Genomic DNA, 13,740 nt, shown 5'->3' on the forward strand with positions numbered 1-13,740 from the left:
CGAAAATCCTCAACAAAATACTAGCAAATCGCATACAACAATACATTAAAAAGATTATACACCATGATCAAGTGGGATTTCTTCCAGGTATGCAGGGATGGTTTAACATTCGCAAATCAATCAACGTAATACACCACATTAATAAAATGAAGAACAAAAATCACATGATCATCTCAATAGATGCAGAGAAAGCATTTGACAAGATCCAGCATCCATTTATGATAAAAACTCTGAATAAAATGGGTATAGAAGGAAAGTACCTCAACATAATAAAGACCATATATGAGAAACCCACAGCTAATATCATCCTCAATGGTGAAAAACTGAAAGCTATCCCTCTAAGAACAGGAACCAGACAAGGATGCCCACTGTCACCACTCCTATTTAACATAGTATTGGAAGTCCTAGCCAGAGCAATCAGGCAAGAGAAAGAAATAAAAGGGATCCAAATTGGAAAGGAAGAAGTGAAACTGTCACTATTTGCAGATGACATGATTTTATATATAGAAAACCCTAAAGAATCCACCAGAAAACTTTTAGAAGTAATAAACGAATATGGTAAAGTTGCAGGATACAAAATCAACATACAAAAATCAGCTGCATTTCTGTACATTAACAACGAAGTAGCAGAAAGAGAAATTAAGAATACCATCCCATTTACAATTGCAACAAAAAGAATAAAATACCTAGGAATAAACTTAACCAAAGAGGTGAAAGGTCTGTACACCGAAAACTATAAAACATTTCTGAAAGAAATTGAAGAAGACACAAAGAAATGGAAAGATATTCCGTGCTCTTGGATTGGAAGAATTAACATAGTTAAGATGTCCATACTTCCTAAAGCCATCTATAGATTCAATGCAATCCCTATCAAAGTTCCAACAACATTTTTCACAGAAATAGAACAAAGAATCCTAAAATTTATATGGAACAACAAAAGACCCCGAATAGCTAAAGGAATCCTGAGGAAAAAGAACAAAGCTGGAGGTATCACACTCCCTGATTTCAAAATATACTACAAAGCTATAGTAACCAAAACAGCATGGTACTGGCACAAAAACAGACACACAGATCAATGGAATAGAATCGAAAGCCCAGAAATAAACCCACACATCTATGGACAGCTAATCTTTGACAAAGGAGCCAAGAACATACAATGGGGAAAAGAAAGTCTCTTCAACAAATGGTGTTGGGAAAACTGGATAGCCACATGCAAAAAAATGAAAGTAGACCCTTACCTTACACCATACACAAAAATTAACTCCAAATGGATTAAAGACTTGAATGTAAGACCTGAAACTGTGAAAGTTCTAGAAGAAAACATAGGCAGTACGTTCTTCGACATCGGTCTTAGCAACATCTTTTCAAACACCACATCTGACCGGGCAAGAGAAACAATAGAAAAAATAAACAAATGGGACTACATCAAACTAAAAAGCTTCTGCACAGCAAAGGAAACCATCAACAAAACAAAAAGACAACCTAACAATTGGGAGAAGATATTTGCAAACCATACATCTGATAAGGGCTTAATCTCCAAAATATATAAAGAACTCATGCATCTCAACAACAAAAAAACTACCAACCCAATTAAAAAATGGGCAAAAGACCTGAACAGACATTTCTCCAAAGAAGATATACAGATGGCCAACAGACACATGAAAAGATGTTCAAAATCACTAACTATCAGGGAAATGCAAATCAAAACTACAATGAGATATCACCTCACGCCCGTCAGAATGGCTATAATTAACAAGACAGGAAACAACACGTGTTGGAGAGGATGTGGAGAGAAGGGAACTCTCATACACTGCTGGTGGGAGTGCAAACTGGTGCAACCACTATGGAAAACAGTATGGAGATTCCTCAAAAAATCAACGATAGAACTACCATATGATCCAGCTATTCCACTGTTGGGTATTTATCCAAAGAACTTGAAAACACCAATTTGCAAAGGTACATGCACCCCTGTGTTCATTGCAGCCTTATTCACGATAGCCAAGACTTGGAAGCAACCTAAGTGCCCATCAAGGGACGAACGGATAAAGAAACTGTGGTATATATACACAATGGAATACTGCTCAGCCATAAGAAACGACGAAATCCAGCCATTTGTGACAACATGGATGGACATTGAGGGTATAATGCATAGTGAATTAAGTCAGAGGGAGAAGGTCAAATACCGTATGATTTCCTTCATTAAGTAGTAGATAATAACAACAATAAACCAACACATAGGGACAGAGATTGGATTGGTGGTTACCAGAGGGGAAGGGGGGAGGGAGGAGGGTGAAAGGGATAATTCGGTACATGTGTGTGGTGATGGGTTGTAATTAGTATTTTGGTGGTGAACATGATGTAGTCCATGCAGAAATAGAAGTACAATGATGTACACCTGAAATTTTTACAATGTTAAAAACCAATGTTACTGCAATAAACAAAAAATTAAAAAAAAAAAATCAATTGCACTCACTTCATATCATATGCAAAATTAACTTAGAAGGGATCAAATACCTAAATGTAGGAACAAAAACTCTAAAACTCTTAGGAGAAAATATAAGTATATCTTCTTGACTTTGGACTAGGCAATAATAGTTTCTTAGATATGACACTAAAAGCACAAGTAACCAAAGAAAAAATAGATATATTGGACTTCACAAAAATTAAAAACTTTCAAGTGAGCACTATCAAGAAAGTGAAAAGACAATCCACAGAATGGGAGAAAATATTTGTAATTTATATACCTAATAAGGGTCTAGTATCTAGAATTTATAAAGACCTCTTACAATTGAACAATGAAAAGACAAACATCAAAGGATTTGAATAGGCATTTCTCCAAAGAAGATATACAAATGGCCAATAAGTATGTGAAAAGATGTTCAGCATCATTAGTCATAAGGGACATATAAAATGAAACCACAATAAGGTACTACTTCACGTCTTACTAGGATGGCTGTCATGAGAAAGACAGACAATAACAAGTGTTGGCAAGGATGTGGAGAAACTGGAATCCTCTTACATTGCTGGTGAGAATGTAAACTGGTGCAGCTGCTGTGGAAAACAGTTTGGCAGTTTCTCAAAAAGTTAAACATAGAGGTACCACACACCCAGCAATTTCATCCCTATATATATACCCACAAGAAATGAAAACATGTGTTCATACAAAAACTTGTACATCAATGAACAGCATTATTCATAATAGCCCAAAAGTGGAAACAACTCAAATATCCTTCAACTGATGAATGGATAAACAAAAGGTGGTATAAGCCATGCAGTGGAATATCATTCAGCCGTAAAAACGAATGAAGTACTGGTACGTGCTACAACATGAATGGACCTTGAAAACATTATGCCAAGTGAAAGAAGCCAGATGCAAAAGGCCACGTATGATTTCGTTTGTATGAAATGTCCAGAATGGAAAAATCCATTGAGACAAACGTCGATTAGTGATTGCCAGGGCTTGGGGGAGGGGAGAATAGGGAGTGACTCCTAATGGGAATAGGGTTTCTCTTTGGGGTGATGAATATATTCTGGAATTAGTACTGATGATGGTTACACAACCCTGTGTATATACTAAAAATCACTGAATTGTCCACTTTAAAATGGTGAATTTTATGGCATGTGAATTAAATCTCAATAAAAATAAAATTTAAAAAATCGATTGTGTTTATGGAACAAATGGGGCAGAAATAGCCCCACACAAGAACTGAATTGTAAAAACAATTCAATGGAGGAAGAATAGTCTTTTCAATAAATGGTGCTGGCGTAATTGAGTGTCCACAGGAAACAAACAAACAAACAAACAAACCTTGACCTAAACCTCACACCTATACAAAAATTAACCCAAAATGCACCATAGATTTAAGTGTAAACATAAAACTATAAAAGTTTTAGGAGAGGGGCCGGCCCGGTGGTGCAAGCAGTTAAGTGCGCGCGCTCTGCTGCGGTGGCCCGGGGTTCGCCGGTTCGGATCCCGGGTGCGCACCGTGGCACCGCTTGGCAAGCCGTGCTGTGGTGGCGTCCCATATAAAGTGGAGGAAGATGGGCATGGATGTTAACCCAGGGCCAGTCTTCCTCAGCAAAAAGAGGGGGATGGGCAGATGTTAGCTCAGGGCTGGTCTTTCTCACAAAAAAAAAAAAAGTTTGAGGAGAAAACATAGAAAAACATCTTTGGGACCTAGGACTTGGTGAAGAGTTCTTAGGGATGATGCCAAAACCATGATCCATAAAAGGAGAAAATCAATAAATTAGACTTCATCAAAATTAAATCTTTTGCTCTGTGAAGACTGTGTGAAGGTGAAAAGACAAACTACAGACTGGGAAAAAATATTTACAAACCACAGATCTGACAAAAGACTCATGTCAAAACTCAGCAGTGGAAACCAGCAATCTAATTAGAAAATGGACAAAAAACACATGACATTTCACCAAAGAGGATATATGGATGGCAAATAAACACATGGAAAGACATTCTATATCACCAGCCACTAGCAAAATGGAAATTAAGACCATGACAAGATATAGCTATATGCCTAATAGAACAGCGAAAATAAAAAATAGTGACAATACCAAATGCTCACAAGGATGCACAGAAACTGGATCTTTCATATGTTGTTGGTTGGAATGTAAAATGACACAATCACTCTGGAAAATAGCTTGGCAGTTTCTTAAAAAACTAAACACACATTTGGTTTAGGACCCAGCCAATGCATTCCTGGGCATTTATCTCAGAGAAATGAAAACTCAGGTCCACAGAAAAACCTGTTTGTGTGATTTTTTTTTTTCGCAGCTTTATTGATAATAATCCCACGCTGAAATCCTATAAAAGGGTAATGGTTGAGTAAACTGCAGTCCATCATACCATGGAATACTACTCATCAGTGAAAAAGAATGAACAATTGATACACACCACAACTTGGATGGATCTCAAGGGCATTATGTGAAGTTAAGAAAGCCCATCTCAAAAGGTCACATACTATATTATTTCATTTATATAACATTCTTGAAATGACAAAATTACAGAGAAGGGGAACAGATATGTGGTTGCTAGGGGTTAAGCGTGGTGGGGGAGGGGGCGCGCAACTGTAAAGAGTTAACACTAGTGATGTCTTTGTGGTGACAGAATAGTTCTGTATCTTGGTTGTAATGGTGGCTACATGCATCTACACATGTGACAAAACGGCAGGACTGTACACACTTCATACCAACGTCAGTTTCCTGGGTTTGATATTGTATTATAATTATGTAAGATGTAACTATTGGGGGACACTGGGTAAAGGATACACCTGACCTCTCTGTACTATTTCTGCAACTTTCTGTGAATCTATCATTATTTTTTAACAACCTGTTTAGGCTATGCAGACACAGGCATCCTAGGGTTGGTAGGTAGATAATATTCATGTTTATTAATTAATATCTTATGAGAAAACACTGCCAAATATGGAGGCATCTCATTTAGTTGGCACCCGCAAGCTATGAAATGCTGCACAGAATTTAATTTCCCCCACACATAGACTTATTTCTCTAAACAATGTTAACACATTTAATGGGCATTTGTCAAAACGTATTAAAATTGTCCTTGCTTTTTTTGTACAAACAAACAAAAATATAAGACAGAATTCAATACCAGAATCGGTTCAGGGATTGGGGGCCTGCCAGGCAGTCAGTCACAAATATTGACTCCGTTTCTTTTCTTTGAAGAAAACTCAGGTTTTATTGAATAAGAATGTTTATGAGCAAATCAAATCTTTATGAAAAACCTTTATTAAATAAACTCTGGCAGAAGATGCCGTCTCATCCCCACCAGGCCCACAAAGCGTTCTGCTGAAGAAATTCTCCAGGCTCCGTCAAGAGCAGCAGAGCCAAGACACTGGACGCAGGGTCCAGCGTCCTTGGGCTGGAAATCTGGCTGTCACAATTGTTGCTGGGCTCTCAGTAAAGAAATGTATCTTTGCACCCATTTTTCCTTCGGCTGTGCACAGACTTTCTTGCCTCTTTTGGTAGTGAGTCTGTGGAAAAGAGACGCTAACAGTCAAAACTGAGAACTTTTGACCCCTGGAAAGGGATGGAGAGAGTGGGGCAGCTGCTTGTCTTCCCGCCTTGCCGTACCCTGTCACACTGTCCCAGTTCCCTCTTTTGGTTCTTGCCCTCTCTCCCCTCCGTTACCCTGCTTTCTGCTGGAGACCACGCTTCCAGGCCCACCTCCCCTGGGAAACATTCTCCAACAACTCTAGTCCGAAGCATGCAAACTGTACTAGGCCTCTTAACTCTTTTCTTTTAATATGACAGCTTTATTGAGATATAATTCATACACCATACAACTCGCCCATTTAAGTGTATAATTATAATTCACTGGGTTTCAGTATATCCATAGATGACGTAATCATCACCACTGTCAATTTTAGAATATTTGCATCACCCCAAAAAGGAAGCTCATATCCATCATGCCACTTAATTCTTAACCACGTTATCATGGTTTTTCGCCATGCTGCTTACAGATGGTTCCTGCATTCCACGCCGTGAGCTCATGAAGAGGGGGGTCGTGGTTGATGGCCCTGAATCTCCTCCAGCCTTGAGCACCCTGAGAGCACTCAGAAATGACGAGAGCCTAGGTCGGGGGTGCTCTGGCCTGGAGCACCTTGCAGGGCCCAGCACACGCAGGGGAGAAGAGCCAAAAGGATGAGAAAATAAGGGAGAGGAAGGGCTCTGTGCACGTTGAAAGCGTGGCTGCCATTTCTTTGACATCATTCCCATTGAGGGATGGGGGGCTATGTCCCCTCCCCTTGAGTTTAGGCCAGGCTTAGGGACTGGTCGAACAATAGAGTCTGGCAGAAGTGATGCTATGTGACTTCCTAGGCTAAGCCATAGAAGGTGGTGGAGCTTCTGCCTGGTTCACTGGAGCACTTTTGCTGGATCCTTGAACTACCTTGTAAGGAGTCTTATCCCCCCAGGTCCCATACTGTGAGGAAGCCCAAACTAGCCCCACAGAGAGGTCACACAGAGAGGCCCCGAAGAGAGAGAGATGCCGCCATCCCCAGCTGTTTTGGCTCCAGCACCATCTGACTACAACCCCACAAGAGATGCCACACCAGAACCACCCAGCCAAGCCCTTCTGGAATTCCTGGTCCCCAGAAACCAGGAGAGAGAAGAAAATGATCGTTGTTGTAGTAAACTACTAAGTTTTGGGGTGGTTCACTATGCAGCAATAGATAATTGATAGTAGCCTCTCACCCTCCTCTTACAAACGAGGAAACTTGACTTGCCCAAGGTCACACAGCTTGTAAGTGACAGAACCCCTACTTTGAGCCCAGCTCAGGGCTCTTTGCCAGCTGTTGGTTAAGTGTTGATGTCTGTAAAGCTCCAGAAAGCCAATCAAGACACAAAGGAGAGGACCCAGGGCATCTTGAGCCCCGGAGTGCCCCCTCCATATCTAGGCACTTGAATGTGTATTTCTTAACTGTCTCAAAATGACGCCATTCAGGTTTGTCCCGGGGGTGCCTTCTCTCTCCTTCTGTACCGTGCTCCGATGCTCAGGCACCCCATGTCCTCAGGAGAGTGACCAGCCCTCCCTGTAGATGTGCACTTAAAGGCAGCTTCCATTTGTGGAAGGTTTACTGTGTGCAGGTGCAATGCTAAATGCTTTGCATATATTATCTCATTTAGTCCTGCCGGGGACCCTATGAGGTGAGTGTCATCTCTCCTGTTACCGACGAGCCCGGCATGACCTGGCTCCTGTCTGCCTGTCTGCCTTGTCGTGACATGTTCATTCTCCCATGCAGCTGCTGCTCTCTGCCTGGCGCATCCATGCTCCTCCCTGCCCCGTACACCTGGGCCACGCCCCACTTATTCTGAGGGTCTTGGTGTAAATGTCACTTTCTCTGGGCGACCCTCCCGACACCAAGTTAGACCCTCCTGTGACTGTGATGAGGGGTGGCAGAATATCCTACCCCAAAATATCCCACTGTGGGAGATCACGATTTGGCCATCCTAAAATATATCTCTTTACCTTGGTTGTTTTCTCTGAGGGACATTTGACCTCCCCCACTAACTGCCTAAAGAATTTGACATGGTGGCTCCTTCCTGGAATAGATCTATCATGATGGCTGTAAAGATAATGTAGGATAAATGTTACAATAGGAAAGGCACCAACAAGCCCATCTTATCAGAAGTTCTGTCTCTCTGGCCACATTCTCTGGATGGCCCTGCAAGGAGTTGCCAGATAATCATTTACATTTATAAGGGAAATCTTCATTTGTAAAGGTATCTCCCTCTCTGTTTTGGGAAGGGGGGGGATGGCCTCATTTCTAGAGGCTTATCAACGTGGAAGGTGAGGCCTTAAATCTGCATAATAACCTTACTCTTGTTTACTGTGCTTTAGTGGTAATCTCCTGTAACTGACTCCCCCCACCCCCAACATCCTCCTTTGTCGTTGGCTGAACATGGTATTTAAGACGAGAATTTCTGCTATTGTGTTGAGAAACGCAGTGTCCCTGCTTTCTCCCATGTATACATGTTATTAAACTTGGTATTATTTTCTCCTGCTAACCTGTCTTGTTGATTATTTGGCCAGCCATAAGAACCTTAAGGAAAAGGGCAGAGGGAGATTCTCCCTCTTCCCCCACACCACTTTGGCATAAGAATTATTTTGAGCTAAAAACATTAAAACAAACAAACAAACAGGGGGTGCAACAAGGGTGTTCTGATCTCCCCTTTTCTTCCTGAAAGCAGGAGATAAAACACCCATGTTTTATGAAAAATGTCCTCCCTGTACAAGGAGGAAAGAAATATTCTTATTCCCAGAGACAGTCAAGGCCAAGAGAATTCTGTACAAACAGACCTTGTTAAGATAACTCTTACCTTGAGCCCCTGTAAGTTTTAATTACTTTTCCACAATTGCCTCTCTTTGTTCAACCTGGTATAAAGGCATTTAGATTTGCCACTTCTCTGGGTCGTCGTTTTCCAGTGGGGACTCCCACGTACATGTAAAAATCTATGTGCTTTTCTCCCGTTAATCTGTCTTATGTCAAGTTAACTCTCAGGCCCAGCCGGAGACCTGAAGAGCGCAGATATCAAGTTTCATCTCCCTACAGTGACAAGCTCCCTCCTGCTCTCTCTCCTGCTGCCTCCTTCAAGCACCCATCACAACTGTGATGAACCATTTTGTGCAAATGTCTTTTAACGCCCCCTTTCTGATGCTAGATGTAAGGTCTCTAAGGGCTGTCTTGTTCTCTCTTTCATACCCAGCACTTACCACAGCGCCTGGCATGTGCCTGGCACATGGTAGGAAAGTTAGGAAATCAAAGCTCAAGGTCACACTTGTTAGTGGCAGAGGCAGAGTGGCAACCCAAGTGACCAGATTCCCACCTGAGACTCATCCTGGCACTGTGGGGTCTGCCCAGCATCTATCCGATTACGTGGCTGGGAGGGACCCCGAAAGCACAAACGAGGAATACTCACATCACAGCCCGCTGAGAGCAGCTGCTCCTGGTGAATTCATAGGAACGCACATATTTCCAGGGAAGGATCTTGTGGCTGTACTGGAAGCAGCAGAACTTGGCCACATCACTGCCACCTGAGAAACAGAGGAAGGAGCTTGGAGACGCGCCTTTGCTTCCACTCCCAGTCAGCCTGGGAGGGGAGTGGGGCAGCTACATACGTATGGCAGCTCCGAGATGGACACTCAGGATGAAAACCAGGAGAACTAGGGGAGCCACCGGGAAGCTCTTCATGGTGCTGCCACCCAGGCCCTTCACAGCCTTCTGCCCAATTCCTCCTGTCTCAGCCAGACTCCCTTTTATAGGGCTGAGCGGTCCCTGAAGATAATTCCAGAGAATTTTGTGGTTAAAGACAAAAGCTGCTCTTTTGACCCTACAGCAGAGGAGCAACCTGATACCCACGAGAAGGACATTAGAAAGTGAGAACAGGTCATCTGGGGGAAGGGAGGAGCCAGCACCCACTGGAGTCTCCAGCTCACTGCTGTTCTCTGAGTCAGCACTTCACTTCCTTGTTTGAAAACACAAGCCGAGGAAATAGTAATTCCAGTGTACTGACTTAAATTACTTCATAACACAATTGGTTGTTCCAGAGAGATTTCTGGCTCTTGGCTAAAACTTTTTTGCCTCCTAAAGATTGCTTATCTCTCGCTGGTGTCTGGACAGTCTGGGACACGAGCACAGAGCAGCCCATCCACAGCAATGGATGTTCAGGGACGACGCAGCGTATGCCCTGCCTGTGGTCTTAGTGCAACTGATGACCCGACATGCAGTGCCAGTGCTGCCTGTGGACAGTTAGAGCCGTCTCACCTGGTTTAGACCAAACCGGATAGAACATCACAATGGCCTGGAGCTTAAAATATATGTATATAATCCCTGTCTCCACTTTGCAGCTCCTGGGTCAGGCTCTTTGGGGGGGGGATCCAGGAATCTATATTCTAGCCGCATTTGGCTAAAATGGGGAAAGCGAATTCTGGAAAGGGGCAGTGACTTCTGCCAGGAGAGTCTCTGGGAGGGGTAGACCGAGACTTTCAGATTCATGTTTCATGACTGCACTTCATCATTCCCACCTCCCAACATGCCTCTGGGCTTTAAAAATTTGAGTTTAAGGTTAAAAAAAAAAGGCCACTAGCCATCCGGAACCATGGAATTTTTCAGAGTTAGCTGGGACCTTAAAGCTCATCTAGTCCAACCCTTTAAAACACACCCCCCCAGAGTCATCCTGACTGTTTTGACTACTCCGAGTAATGGGGAACTCACTGTTGAACTCATCTCAACCTAAGACAGCTCTGATTGTGACAAAGTTCTTTCAAGTTCTTTTTAAAATTTGCCTGAAATCTATATTCCCATTGCTTCTACCTATTGACCCAGATCTATAGAAAAATGCCTAATGTTTCTCTTCTCTCTTTTTGGAAGGTGAGGCATTTGAGGTTTAGGCAGATTTGAAGACCGTTGTTTTAGTTTGGATTCCCCTAGAAGTGGCCCTGAGATAAGGATCCCAGTGCAAGTAATTCATGAGGGAGGTGACTCCAGGAGACACCAGCAGAGGAGGGGGAAGTGAGGTGGAGAAGGGAGGGCACTAGTCCCGGGCAGTGACCAAGCAGGTTACCACCACGGGCAGCTGAAGTTTGGTTCCACCGGGGGATTCTGGGAGCCGGTGCTGGAGTTTGGTTCTACCAGGGGACTCTGGGGGCTCAGAACAAGCCTGAGTTGGCCCACCGGCAGGTGAGGAAGTGAGAATATTTACCCCACAGGCTTCTGCATGTCCGTGGTTGAGGGCTGCGTCCCACTCCCGGCTTGTCCCATGAGCAGACTGAGCGTGCTCTGTGATCAGAGAAAAGGCCCGCAGGTAGAGCGCAGGGCCTCCTCAGCAAGCAGGCTTCAGCTTCCAGAAGTGAAGATGAAAGGATATGCGCAGGGCCCCAGTGGCCCTGCTACAACCATTACCATGTTTGCCCCGGAACCGGTCGCTTCTTTGGGCTAACCTCCTCTACGCCCTCAGTTGGCCCCACACCATTCTAATGGCCACCTTCACACACCAGATTCGACTTTAATGAACTGTGCTTTAATGAGCTACATTGTGCTGGGGACCCAAATGTTTCATAAACGGGACAAAATAAACACTAATCATAAGGGTTGATAAATAGCTGATAAATTGGACTATATTAAAATTTGGACCTTTCATTCACTAGAAAACACCAGTAAGAGAGTGAAAAGGCAATCTTCGAGCTGGGAGATTTTTGCAATTGAATAGTTGAATAGTGTCCTCCCCAAATTCACATCAACCCAGAACTTCAGAATATGACCTTATTTGGAAAATAGGGTCTTTGCAGCTGTAATTGTTAAAAGAAGGTCATATTGGATTAGGACGGGCTCTTGTGATATTGTGATTTACCGTAAGTAACATATTTTTGGTCTACATTCCCTGGTACACAGCTCCTAAAACTCTTGTAACTTTCTAAGCAGTGGGAGCATTTTTTATTTTAAAATTGGTCTTTTGTCCTCAGTTCTTGAAATAGCTCCAGAGCAATAAAGGTGAAAGGAATATCCTGTTATTTGTAACAAACCTCTTTCAACAACACTTAAGTTTATATTGATAACATAATTTTTGGAAAGCCCTTAGGTAGCCGCAGGATGGGAGCTGGTTGCCAGGGGCACCAGCCATGTGATGAGATGGTTGGAACTTGGAGACCTACCCCCTAATCTCTGGGGAAAGGAGAGGGGCTGGAGGTTGAATTAATCCCCAGTGGCCAATGATTTAATTAATTATACCTACATAATTATGCCTCCATAAAAATCCCAAAAGAATGGGATTCAGAGAGCTTCTAGGTTGGTGAACACATGGAGGTGCTGGGAGGGTGGTGCACTGGGAGAGGGCATGGGAGCTCCGTGCCCCTTCCCATCCCTTGCCCTCTGCGTCTCTTCGTCTGGCTGGCCCTGAGTTATATCCTTTATACTAAATTGGTAATCTAGAAAATAAATCTAGTTTTCTTGCATTCTATAAGCCACTGTAGCAAATTATCAATGGGGGTCGTGAGAACCTCTAATCTATAGCTGGTTGGTCAGCAGCACAGGTGACAACCTGGACTTGCTATTGGCATCTGAAGTGGGGGAGCAGCCTTGTAGGACTGAGCCCTTAACCTGTGGGATCTGATGCTATCTCCAGGTAGATAGTGTCAGAACTGAGTTAAATTGTAGGATTCTCAGCTGGTGTCTGAGAATTGCCGGGTGTGAGGAAAACCCTCCCACATCTGGTGTCAGAAGCGCATTGTTGAGAGTAGAGTGCTGTAGTGAGTAGACAGACAACAGAAGAGTTTTTCCCTTTCAGTTCTAAATCCAATGACTGGTGTCCTCATCAGAAGGCCGTGTGAAGAGACGGAGACACACAGGGAAGAAGCCATGTGAGGGCAGAGGCAGAGATCAGAACGATGCGGTTGTGAGCCCAGGAATGCCATGGAATGCCGAGAGCCACCAAAAGATTGTGGAAGGGGCAAGGAAAGATTCTTCCCTAGAGCCTTCAGAGGGAGTGTGGCCCTGCCCACACGTTGATTTCAGACTTCTAGCCTCCAGAACCCAGAGGGAATAAATTTCTGTTGTTTTAAGCCACCTGGTTGTGGTAATTTGTTACAAAGCCCTAACAAACTCATACAACATGCATCTGTAAAAGGGCCAGAATTCAGAATACATAAAGAACGCCATAACTCAACAAAAAAGACAGACAACACAATAGAAAAATGGCTGAAGTTGAAATACTTTACGAAAGAGGAAACCCAAACAATGAATAAAAAGGGGCTTAATATTAGTCATTAGAGAAATGCAAACTTGAACCACAATGCATACAACTCCCACACCCACCAGAATGGCTAAAATGAAAAAGATGGAGCACACCAAAAGTGAGCGAGGATATGCGGCTCTGGGAGCTCACAGACTGCGGCGGGGAGTGGAAGATTGTGGGCAGTGTTCCCTGAAGCTGAACCTGTGCACACCCTAGAACCCCAGTCCCGCTCCTTGGCGCAGATCCATCACAGATGTGTACCCACGCTCACCAAAGGCGTTGCTCCTATTAGCCTGAAACCTGAAACTACCCAAATATCCACCAACAGTGGAACAGAAAATAAATTGTAGTTTATTAACGTAATACGACGATATCATACAACAATGAGAATGAACTATGATTACACTGTGGGAGATCAAGATTTGGCCACCCTGAAATATATCTCTTTACCTTGATTGTTTTCTCTGAGGGACA

General features: G+C 43.2%; 1 protein-coding gene across 1 annotated transcript; it reads right to left on the reverse strand.

Moving 5' to 3' along the window:
• Positions 1-5,703: 5,703 nt before the first annotated feature.
• Positions 5,704-9,838, reverse strand: CCL26 (C-C motif chemokine ligand 26). The gene is made up of 3 exons (XM_058570549.1): positions 9,656-9,838; positions 9,457-9,571; positions 5,704-6,008 (listed from the first exon to the last, which is right to left on the reverse strand). Exons 1-3 carry the CDS (start codon positions 9,726-9,728, stop codon positions 5,912-5,914), a joined length of 285 nt encoding a protein of 94 aa, XP_058426532.1. The 5' UTR covers positions 9,729-9,838; the 3' UTR covers positions 5,704-5,911.
• Between the last annotated feature and the right edge of the window lie 3,902 nt (positions 9,839-13,740).

This window comes from Diceros bicornis, chromosome 26, assembly GCF_020826845.1.
Source record: "Diceros bicornis minor isolate mBicDic1 chromosome 26, mDicBic1.mat.cur, whole genome shotgun sequence".
NCBI classification, from domain to species: domain Eukaryota; kingdom Metazoa; phylum Chordata; class Mammalia; order Perissodactyla; family Rhinocerotidae; genus Diceros; species Diceros bicornis.

Coding starts and splice junctions, on each gene's coding strand:
- CCL26 (XM_058570549.1), bottom strand. CDS start 9,728: ATGAAGAGCTTCCCGGTGGCTCCCCTAGTTCTCCTGGTTTTCATCCTG. Junction 9,572..9,655: donor CCATCTCGGAGCTGCCATAC/GTATGTAGCTGC, acceptor TCTGTTTCTCAG/GTGGCAGTGATGTGGCCAAG. Junction 6,009..9,456: donor TGCTCTCAGCGGGCTGTGAT/GTGAGTATTCCT, acceptor TCTTTTCCACAG/ACTCACTACCAAAAGAGGCA.